The 12,500-nt window shown below is 42.1% G+C and overlaps 1 protein-coding gene across 1 annotated transcript in view; it reads right to left on the reverse strand.

The window, feature by feature from the left end:
* Positions 1-12,500, reverse strand: part of slc12a4 (solute carrier family 12 member 4) — a 39,410-nt gene that overhangs the window by 19,857 nt on the left and 7,053 nt on the right. Inside the window, exon 2 of the mRNA XM_083662346.1 lies at positions 390-484. Within this exon, the coding sequence (XP_083518472.1) occupies positions 390-484 (95 nt within the window). The remainder of the gene's footprint in view (positions 1-389; positions 485-12,500) is intronic.

Here is a 12,500-nt window from a genome sequence, read left to right on the forward strand (position 1 = left end):
CCAACACTAAACTGTCGTCCAATGAACCACATGGGAAAATGCGTCATTACGTCTGCCAAGGAGCTTATGTTTTCGGTGCCGTTTGTTTGTTTGTTTGTTTATTTGTCCGTCAGCAGGACTACGGAACAACTACTGCCCCGATTGGATGGGTTGGATGGGTGTATAGCATGGGCCAACCCATTCAATTTCGGAGCAGATCCATATCCGACAATAATAGCATGAACAAGCAATAACACCGAATAATAGTAGGCCTTGGCGGGGGTCTGCGCTCTCCGAGTGCCCTTCTAGTTATAGTGGTGCCAATAATTCTCAGACAGAAAATGGATTCCAGGGAGATAGCCTACTACGTCTGGACATGGAGTTATTCTCACATAGTAAAATTAACAGACCTCAAACAAGGCCAGGTTCCTGTCGTAGAAGTCACTCTTCTTAGCAGCATTTGGACTGTTGAGAAATGGACTGTCTTCTTTATGATTCCCATGTCCTGTCAGGGTGTAGAGAAAAACAGGCAGAGAATGAATAGGACAAATAGCAAATAAAAATGAATAAACAAAGATAATACCAACTGTTTTTTCAAACCATGAATTTGAACTAGGGTCAGACCAATGTATCATTCTGCCAAAATACCGGGCAAATATTGGCCTTTCAAAAAAGATTGGTTATTGGCCAATCTGTGTTGCAGATTGTACTCAACCAGCTTCAGGTGTGGCAGTCTGTAAAACCTGCAATGAAATCTACCACAACCTCGCTTCAACCGCAACCTCGCTTCAACCGCAAACTCGCTTCAACCGCAACCTCGCTTCAACCGCAACCTTGCTTCAACCGCAACCTCGCTTCAACCACAACCTCGCTTCAACCTCAACCTCGCTTCAACCACAACCTCGCTTCGCTTCAACCACAACCTCGCTTCAACCACAACCTCGCTTAAAACCACAACCTCGCTTCAACCACAACCTCGCTTCAACCACAACCTCGCTTCAACCACAACCTCGCTTCAACCACAACCTCGCTTCAACCGCAACCTCGCTTCAACCGCAACCTCGCTTCAACCGCAACCTCGCTTCAACCTCAACCTCGCTTCAACCACAACCTCGCTTCAACCACAACCTCGCTTATTTGTATAGTCAATTAGTCATACATTTAATTGAATTCTTCCAATCGATCTGTTATGAAACAAAAAATACATGCAATCTGCGGAATGCTAATATAATACATAACCAGAATCATACAATTGCTTCATTTCATTTTGCAATCGGACTTGGTGAAATGCAGTAATTGACATTTTGATCCAGGATTTAGCCTTTTTATATCCATGATTGTAAAGTGAACAAATTGGCTTTAAAACAGTACAGTGGGGAATCTTTTATTTTGACAGCCTCCCCTGGCAGCATGTTACATCCCTCCATCTCAGTGTCACATGACACTGATGTTATTTAAATGTCTTGTGAAAGATGACTGGGTTTCAAATAACGACTTATCCATATGGATTCACATCAAATAAGATGATTTATTTTATTGGGGGGGGGGGTGAATTATTTGTAGATTTGAAATAAAAAGAAAATATTTCACTTGGTCTGATCATAGCAATCAAATATAAAACAGGGACAAATACATCGATCAGGGGTGTCAAACTCATTTTCACGCGACCCAATTTGGTCTCAAGTGGGCCAGACAAAGACAATCAATAATAATAACCTATAAATAACAACAAATGTTTCAGTTTATTTCAGTGTAAAGATTTACCGGTAAACTTTAAGAACAAGTTTTCACATAGGGTTATCTCAGCTACTATCAAACAAATGATCAAATCTGCTGTCTGTACCTACAATCGACGGCAAACTGTGTAATTCTCTATATTCAAGGGTACTGCAAATAGTTGACCATTTAGTGATGAATACAGAAAACATGAATAGGCTACTTACTATTTAACCTGGCACCACACGCACATTAGATTGAAAGCCTTCTCAGTGCACTTTTCACACTTTGCAAAGTCATCCTGGGGGTCAGACTCGGATTGGACCCTCTGGCCGGCTGGTTCTGGCCCCCGGTCTAAAGATAGCTATAGATTTGCTGATTTTAGGGGAAATTAAGTTGTCTGCTTATAATATTGACGTATTTAAAGTCTGTTCAAGTGTAACTGTCGCCTAACTGTCTATATGCGATTTAGAGTAAAAGTGGAGGAAAGTGCTATCAAGATGCATTACATTGACCAACTGACCACACCTCAGCAATTCAGCGTCTCAGAGTGATCGAGAATTAATACCACAAAGTATGAAAAGAATAACGTGAAATACTGTACTACGGCACTTACAATTTCTCCATGACATTTTTTTGACACGTTATTCAGTCAACAGTCGCACTGTTGTTGTTTATCCGGCAATCAATAATAATCAAAGCACCTTAATTAATCTCCCATGTAGCATTAATCTTTATAAAGATACAGCTGTAGGTATTAGTGACACGTCCTCCTTGTCAAAAACAGCGGCAAGCATGTTAAAGCAACCAAGCAAAGTGAAGGTGACAACATAGCGTGTAATCAGATCTCGTTCTCATTAAAGTTCTGCTGTTCAGGAAAAGAATCAAGCAGAGACGAGCACACTGCCTGGGGCAAAAGCTGCGTGTAAACTCCATCTCACTCACACACACACACACACACACACACACACACACACACACACACACACACACACACACACACGCACACACACACACACACACACACACACACACACACACACACCTCATTACCTAGAAAATCCGGAGAGGATCTGATCTTTGGGTTACTAGAGCATGTAAAGTTTAACAGTAGCATCTCACAAACGCAAATTAATCCTGCAACAAAAAAAACTCTGTCAACTAACTAACTGGGCATGAAATGAAATAGCCGGAGATTATGCTCTGTTTCGTGCGAGCGGATTGGCTCAGCTTCCCCCGGCCGGCTGGTCATCACTCACCTGTGTCCCGTGCCCCAGTGCCATTAGTGCTGCTATGGGGAAGCATAGCTCTATAGCCTGCTGTGTGTGTGTGCCTGGTGCTCTGGCTCTCTGGGGAATAGTCAATCACCATTCAGGATGCCCGGCCATCCAGGGCGAGTACTCACCCAGGGGCCTGGTCTAGAACATGGCGTGCTGTGGGGGAGTTGGGGGGGGGGGGGGGGGTGGTGTGGGCACGCACGTGTGCACACACACACACACACACACACACACACACACACGCACATGCACACACACACACACACACACGCACACGCACGCATGCACGCACACGCGCGCACGCACACACACACACACACACACACACACAAACACACACACACACACAATGGCACATTGGCTCAATTGGGGCACATGTCTGCTCATGGGGCATCTGGGGGGCTAGGGTTGGGGTGTACTCAACAGAGAAGTAGGCTACGCTAGGTGTAATGTCTGTGTAGCTACAGTGTATCAATATTCAGTCTTCATTCACCGCAGCAATAGAAATAGGCCTACATGTTCATTATGTCATGCAGTAAGCTAAGCAGCAAATCACTCAATCATTTGGGTATGAAACCATCACTCTCAAATCCTCTTCAAAGCCACTCTTCCAATACCTACAAGTACTGTACTGCAATGTGACCCAACTGTATGTCACATATACACGATTTTGAGACATAATAGTGATTTAATTCTTTCTCCACTTGCACAAAACAAGCATTGTTCAAAACTGGCAACATGCACACATTTCTCAGATGCAAACTGTTTTTTGTTGATTGGACCAGTGACAAAAGGGTTCTAAAAATCCTTAACCTCTCTTTTCACTTCTGAAAATGAGGTGATTGCTCGGGGATGAAGGCCAAATTCCTATTGGTGGGACTGCTCAAACCCTGACAACGTTGCACAACAGGAGTGCAGTGATGCCTGGAAGCATGAGAGTGAAAGCCATGTAAATGCTGCCCTCTAGTGTCGGCTTGGAAATGTAGATCAGGGGTGGGCAACTGGCGCCCCCCGGCCCCGACTTCACCCAAGTGTGGCCCCTGGGTCAATTTCCTTTTCTTTTTGTTTTTTTTTGTTTTTTTACAAGGCGGATGTTTTTGGTTAGGTTAGGTTAGACCACCAAAATCAGTTTTTATTTTACTGTACAACCCAGAACATGGTGCTAATGGCATTAGCATCGTTCATCCACATACTGTTTAACGTTAGCATTTGAGCTAACGCTATTGTAACAAACTATATCCAGGATGCACATTACAAACATTACTAATCTGGTTAATATCACATATTTTGGGTGATGTAGCCTACCCCCATCAAATTGCTGTAGCGGGCTGTTTTAAAGCTAGAGCAACGTTTCTGGTGTCATCTGAATGGAAGAATTACTAAATTTGAATATGAAAAATATAAATGCTGGTATAATAAATTTTCATTACCAGTCCTTTTCATCAAATTAGTAGCTATAATTGGGAGTGATGGTGTTACAGTAGTAGGCTACTGGTGGAAGTGCACGGTCACAATCTGGCCCTCTGGTAGCGAGGATTTTGTTGTGTGTGGCCCTCTCTATCATCAAAGTTGCCCATCCCTGATGTAGATGGACAATGCTCCCAGCAACAGCCAAGCAAATTAGTCATAGGGGTAAATATGTCCAAATGTTCCCTGGAAAGTCTTACTGCTAAAACCTAAGATGATTTAAAGATGATTTAGTCTCTCTCTCTCTCTCTCTCTCTCTGTCTCTCTGTCTCTCTCTCTCTCTCTCTCTCTCTCTCTCTCTCCCTCTCCTTCTTCCCCTCTCCCTCTCCCTCTCCCTCTCCCTCTCCCTCTCCCTCTCCTTCTCTCTCTCTCTCTCTCTCTCTCTCTCCCTCTCCCTCTCTCTCTCTGTTGGAAAGGCTTCACCACTGGGCTGGAGAGGTGGAGCCGTGGAGGGGGTCTCCTGTTAATAACCTCACATTGGACAGGTAATTAAAGAGATTAGAGATTAACGGGCCTGTTATGAAGGCACACACACAGACTCCTGCAGCGAGCACGGAGCAGCACAGAGGCTTTACACAGCGCGACATGTCCCGACAAGCCGCCCGGTGCCTCCGCCAAAATACCTCACCAGCCTCAGATCAAAGACGGTCAGTGATGTGAGACGAGACGGGCACAATCTGCAGGCCAGGATGAAGCCGTCACAAGTAGACCGAGAGAGAGCTTCAGCAGAGGTGCTAACTTGCACATGGCTTATAGTAAAAAAAAAAAAAATCAAAAAAAAAAAATCAAAACAAATAGCCAAATAAAGCTTTTGTGGTGAATATTACTATCTCAAATTGGCTAAGGGACAACGGTTGAAAAGTAGCCGTTAACACTGGCATGTTTACAGTAATGTTAATTAATGTGCACTGTCCCTCAAATAAATAAATAAATACAAAATACAAATACCATGTTGGAAATGTAAGGATCGTGTGTTTAACATCTTCTGAGATTATCTGAACTTTTATGATCATCAGAATAGCTACTGTGTGATCATAAATCAAAACGAAATACATTTGAGTCATTCATAGTTGCCATATATGGCATAATACCGGCAGCAACTCTATTTTCCAAGCTTCAAACAACAATCAAGTTACAGCGCCACATTTGGCTGCCATGATCTTTCCAGTAGCCCCACTCAAACACAGAAGAAAGGAAAAGTCAAGTTCAAGTCTGTTTTAAATATAGTCCTATCACAACAAGCAGAGGACTTTACAGAGAATGTGTCGAGCTAGATCTAACTAAACACAATAAATGAACAAAATTTAACACATTTATAGGACAAGCATAGCAGAAAATACAGGCAAGATTTAAGATTTAAGCTAGATGAACAATCTGGCATTGTAGCGTACAGCCTAACTAACCTACCGGACATTCCCAGCCTTAAACCCTAGACACACAAGAAAAACTCCAAAGAAAAACCTGAAAACATGGAGGAAACCTTGCGTAGGGGCCGAGGGCAGCAGTCGTAATTCAATGTACAAATCCAAAGCATGTTTCAGCAGACTGCCAGGTGTCAAGGATCTGGAACTTTAGCCTCAGGGGTGTCGTTTGTTGTGTGTTTACAGCTGGACGAGTTGTTAGGTTGTCATGTGATGTCATTACAAAGGTCAAAGGGCATGACTTCCCAATGAGATCAGGCTGTTGTCTGTCTGTGTGTGAGTCTCGCCTTCACAGTGAAAAACATCTCACTTTACGGTTATTTTTGAAACCAGAGATTCACAGAGAGCTTGCTCACAATCATGCTTCCACTCAGGGCAAAACTACAATAACCCAATGAATATGAGTAGCCCATGGTTTGCCACCATGAGGTGCAAAATCGTCCTGAAAATAGCTCCTGCTTACAATTCTTCCAGGACAAAAGACTTTGTGAATCAGCTATTACTGTAAATGACCAGTGTTGGGCAAGTTACTTTCAAAATGTAATATACAGCATATTACTACAGTAGTTACTTTCATTTGAAAGTAATACGTTACTTTACGATCTTAGTGTCTGTATAGAGCAGTGTTGGGGGTAACTCATTACAAAAGTAATATATTACATGTAATATATTACTTTTAGCAGTAACTCAGTAATATAACTTATTACCAATAGGATGTCAGTAATATTATATATTGTTACTTTGTCAAGTAACACAAGTTACAAATTGAGTTTAAAAAAAAATCCATCAAAGCACATATTTAAAAAAGATACAATCATTTCCTAATCAAATGTGTGTTTTTATGCAAATAACCAATAGATGACAAAAGAAAAGGATAACATTTCGAATTTTGGACAGTTTACACTGACTTCAAGATGATTTAAATTATTTTTCGGGATGGTTCCGGAGCACCGATGTAATTCTGCTACTGCTGTTGTTTTGGTGAAAGTAATGCAAAAGTAGTGTAATAAGTAACGAGTTACTCTACACAGACAGTAATACTTGTAAAGTAACATATTACTTTCAAATGAAAGTAACTAGTAAGTACATTTTGAAAGTACTGTAACTTGCCCAACACTGGTATAGAGTAACTCATAAATGATACAGTATCCCTCCAAACATCTATCATTGCCTTCCTCCATCTAGATTGCCACAATATACTTGGCTGGTTTACAGAGGCCGTTTTATAAGCGGCATTTGAAATTGTGGACATTTTGAAAACAACACATGTTGGAGAGAGAAAGAAACGTCAACGTGTCAGCGCGTTCTAAAGCCGATTAGACACGGAAAACAAGATCGATTTCCATGAGCTCCTTAAGGCTTGAAAGCCTCTTTGCTCAACTTCCTCGTTAATGAACATTTAAGACTTAACTTAGTGAGGCAGAGAAGTCATGTAGCTTAGCTTAGCTTAGTGTTCTAGCCTACTGATTAGTGGCGTTCAGAGGTGTGTGTGTGTGTGTGTGTGTGTGTGTGTGTGTGTGTGTGTGTGTGTGTGTGTGTGTGTGTGTGTGTGTGTGTGTGTGTGTGTGTGTGTGTGTGTGTGTGTGTGTGTGTGTGTGTGTGGAAATGTAGCTGGGTGTGTGACTGCATTTATAAGACCAACCTGGATGAATCTCACCAATGTCCAAACATGATTTGAAAGAACCAAAACTGGGACCAAAGGAGCTCAAATGGATGCTGAGTTGTTCTCTATAGACAGGTAAGCACAATTTATGTTGACATTTACATTTACGTTAAACCATCCGATTTGCTGAGAAATTAAGAATTGAGGATTTGGTGTCGTAGGCTATTCTGTAAATATCTTGGGGGTTTCAATAGTCACTGACCAAACAATCTATTTGAGTGATTGCTGTCAGAATATAGAGCCATTTAACACTTATTTTAACACAAAAACATTGCTGAATGTACCTTTAAGTCCAGAGGGGCTGTTTGTGAATTCCAGATCTCATTCTACTCACTGCACTTTGTAACGGTTGTTTTGAAAGGAGCGGAGCTATATAACTAATGTTATTATTATGATTATTATGAATATTATGATTATTATGATTATTATTATTATTATTACTACGTTTCTGTCTGAAAATAAAACTTACTCGAGTAAGAGTATAGTGACTACATTAAAAAAAATGATACAATTTAAGTACGGACTTTTAAAAACACTTAAAGGAACACTCCGCCCATTTTCAACCAGCTTTGTATCATTAGAACATCAGTAGTATATCAGAAAACTGTAAACGGTCTGTCATTTAATTTGACAGTTATTGAGTGTTAAAGTGTGGACCAGTGACATCACTGGTCCACACTAACTCAAATTAATAACTCATTCACTCAAATCAACTCTCAATAACTGTCAAACTAGATGAATGATGAATAGTTTGACAGTTATTGAGAGTTGATTTGAGTTAATGAGTTATTCATTTGAGTTAGTGTGGACCAGTGATGTCACTGGTCCACACTTTAACACTCAATAACTGTCAAATTAAATGACAGACTTCAAAACAGTTTACAGTTTTCTGATATACTACTGATGTTCTAATGATACAAAGCTGGTTGAAAATGGGCAGAGTGTTCCTTTAAAAGTAGCATCACTCCAAAAATGTACAGTAACGAGAGTAGATGAAACTCCTTCCTCCTTCTTGGCTCAGAGAAGAAGTCTTATGCACTGAGCTCTGGTGTCTCTTAGCAGAAGCTACCACAGTGGAGCACTTTCAGGGGGTATTGTCGCCTGGCTGAATAATGCAGGAAAAAGAAAGGGAAAAAAACACAAGCAGACTAGCTCGTCCTTGAAAGGCCCACAATTATGACCAACAACATGTTTCCCATGTGTCATCGTGACCTTAAAGTAGGCTACTGCAGCACGGAAACCTTTCCACTGTGTTTCACAATCACAACCCCAGCAAGCTAAAAGCATATTAAATCCATGAGGGAGGACGAGGGAGTACAGCTCACAAACAGGATACTGTCTGTGGGATCCAGCTGGGACTACATTTGAGAATACACCCAGGAAAACCACAGTATACAAACCGTTTTGTGTATGGATGCCTACACTTGTGTACAGTAACACCCATCAAATGATAAGCACCAAAGGGTTAAGCCAGAGGGGAACAGTCAGGGACCTCTACGCCCTCTGTGAGGGCCTAACATATTCTTTAAAAAATAATTTTTAAATAGTCATCTGTTCCAATTTTATTGTATTCATTTCATAAATTGCCAATCATCATCTAAACAAACATGTTTCTGAGGAAATAAGCTCTTAAAACTGCCTGTTCAATTTGTTTTGGACTGCGAAGGGTTAACTGAATGAACCCCCCTATATCAGAATTTTGCACCTCTGGGTTGTTGGGAAGAATAGCAGCTCAGTGCAGCTCTCTGGTTGGCGCGCCCGCTGTAAATTCGCAGATGGCGGATTTCATTGTGAGGATATTTTGAAGATAATTTGAACTGTATAAAATTGACCAATCATATCATCCCTCTAATTGGGGGGGCAGGCTCATAGTTGACTATATGACAGATTCTGGTGAGGCAAAAAAAAACTGTAGATACAAGATATTCTATTCTATTCTATTCTATTCTATTCTATTCTATTCTATTCTATTCTATTCTATGCTATGCTATTCTATGCTAGTCTATTCTTCTAAACTAAGAAGGCACGAATGAGGTGTGATGAGATTTATCCTCTCCATGACGATGTTTTTATTCTATTTATTTTATTTGTTTATTTGGATGGGACAGTGCAAAATTAATGAACACAGAAACCACAGAACAGATAGTAAAACCTGGAACATAGTAAAAGTGTAAAAATTGCCGGATTTAGCATGAGGCTAATTTCCATCCGTTGTCCCATAAAACATAAAACACAAAAAGCATAGAGCGTAAAACGTAGAACGATGAATGCACGGATGCACCATGGGATTCGGCTATTATACAAAACTTCTTGCTGTTCTAATTTCCAACACGTGGGGCGCTGACACTTGTTTGGCTCGGTAGCTCACTAAATATTTGTTGTGCAGAAGAACTCTCTTCTTGGCCTTGAGACAGCATTACCTTGCTGGAGAGCCACAATATGACCTCTCCAAAGAGAATCAACGTATCAACGTGTGTGTGTGTGTGTGTGTGTGTGTGTGTGTGTGTGTGTGTGTGTGTGTGTGTGTGTGTGTGTGTGTGTGTGTGTGTGTGTGTGTGTGTGTGTGTGCGTGCGTGCGTGCGTGCGTGCGTGCGTGTGTGTGTGTGTTGGTCTCAGGGTTCAAATTAGCCATTCAGCTGTCTACATACAGTAGAGAGCCTGACTTTAGAGATCGCCAAGCGGTCCCAAATACAGTCATAAGCAACTGTCTTGTGTGTGTATTTGTGTGTGTGTGTGTGTGTGTGTGTGTGTGTGTGTGTGTGTGTGTGTGCGTGGATGGGCTCGGTTCTAACTCTGTCACCAGCTCCACATGCAGCTCTGCTACAGTGTGTTGCTGTATCTGCCTGGCGCTAAGCTAACTCTATTGGAAGTGGCATGTGGGACAGAATGACAGGAATGGGACACCCTATATTCTCCTGAAGCTCGGGGAGGGGAAGACAAAAGCGGGCATTCTCCAAATGATACACAGCCAGGACATCAGATTCCCAGGAAGCTGTTTAGTTTATAATAATAATAAATAATAATGATTGGATTTATATAGCGCTTTTCTAGACACCCAAAGCGCTTCACAGGAATCATTATTCATTCACACCATTCGTACCAGTGGTGGTAAGCTACGGGTGATGTAGCCACAGCTGCCCTGGGGAAGACTGACGGAAGCGTGGCAGCCATTTCGCGCCTACGGCCCCTTCGACCACCACCAACATTCATAGACATTCATACCCATTCATACGAGGCAATGAGGGTTAAGTGTCTTGCCCAAGGACACAATGACAACAGCTGGGAGGGAGCGGGATTCGAACCGCCAACCCTTGAGTCATTGGCCGACCTGCTCTACCTCCCGAGCTAATGCCGTCCCTAATGCAGTTTAGTTTGAAGCAACACAGCAGATGACTTAATGTACACCATACAGTACGTCCCTTATTTTCCCAAGCAACTGAGAACACAGGCTGTTTTATGTAGTAATCAATGTGCTCAGCACAGTCACAGTCATTGGAGTAGCTGAGGCTGACATGCCTTGCTGAAGGGCAGTGGGTTGGTAGTTTGCTGAGGGAAGTTTGCGTTTTTTGTTCACGTCCCCTCCCAGATTCCCCCTAGGTTTATCTGAACCATGTGACATAACGATGAGCAGAGTCACAGACCGTGCATGGAAACACACACACACGCACGCACGCACGCACGCATGCACACACGCACGCACACACACACACACACACACACACACTGACAAATTGATAAACAAACAGATGTATAAAAGCCTCCACAAATATGCAAACATATTAATAGACACCGTTTCCTCTCTCACCCTGCCATGAAAGTTAATTTGTCACTGTGAGAAATAACAAGAAACACTCGTCACAGCTGGAGGCATCCTCAAACCTTCACTGACTGGATGAGATCATGTGTGCTCATGGGCCAATGACATTACATAGATGAAATATGTCATCTATGTGTCAACGTGTCATTTTTGCAAACAATGACATGAGGGCAATTTGATTTTTATTTCATTTTATTTAGAGCATCGGTTCCCAAACGGGGCTCCGCCTGGTGGTCCGCCAGAGAATTGCATTTTTTTTTTTTACAGACAACAGTTTTTACATACACATTAACCCTGTGCAGTTGCCGGTTTGGGCCGATTTTCGGAAATATCGCGATATTTAGGAAACATCACAATTTTGAACATTTACTTTCAGAGGCTGCAGCAGGCTCAGTTTTAAAGCCAGAGTGAAGTTTCTGGTATCATATGAAACTAGAAGACTTAAGGAATGGATTTGTACCAACCATATCATGCTAGTTTGTCAGGAATGTAGCTAAATAACACTCCAAAGTTAGGCTACATTTTTGCGAGGGAAAAAAACTTTTTCAAAGGGGTCCTCTTTTTCACAGCCTAATGTTGGCAGGTGTGCGTGTGTGTGTGTGTGTGTGTGTGTGTGTGTGTGTGTGTGTGTGTGTGTGTGTGTGTGTGTCCATTTTGAACCAGCTAGTAGCCTTATATTGTTATTTAGTTAATCTGCTGCTATTGCATTGGGTGGGTATACGCAGTGGAAGTGGTCCCTGGGAAATTTGGTTTGGTACGTAGTGGTACTTGGTCGGAAAAGTTTGGGAACCTCCGACTTAGAGCATAAAAAAATGCCATGCTCATCTCCACTGATGATATGGTGTCTCCAAAATCCAAGTACGTGGATAAGGTTTTTTGGCTTGTGTTGCATATCATGCAGCAGTGACAAACTTGACTTTGCCCTTATCGTGATGTGGATGCACTCCCTCTGCTACAATGGCCGCAGTGTTCAGTCCAGCCGTATCCTGTCCTGTGCAGCAGCGGAACAGGGCTGATTCACAGGCTGCAACAGACTCCGCACTGTGGCAGTTCCTCCCCTCTGCTCCACATTTAACACTGTGGCCAATACAACATGTACTGTACCATACCCAGACCCACTACTGTGGTCAATACAACATGTACTGTACCATACCTGTGAC

This window comes from Poromitra crassiceps (genome assembly GCF_964638095.1).
Source record: "Poromitra crassiceps genome assembly, chromosome: 28".
NCBI lineage: Eukaryota > Metazoa > Chordata > Actinopteri > Beryciformes > Melamphaidae > Poromitra > Poromitra crassiceps.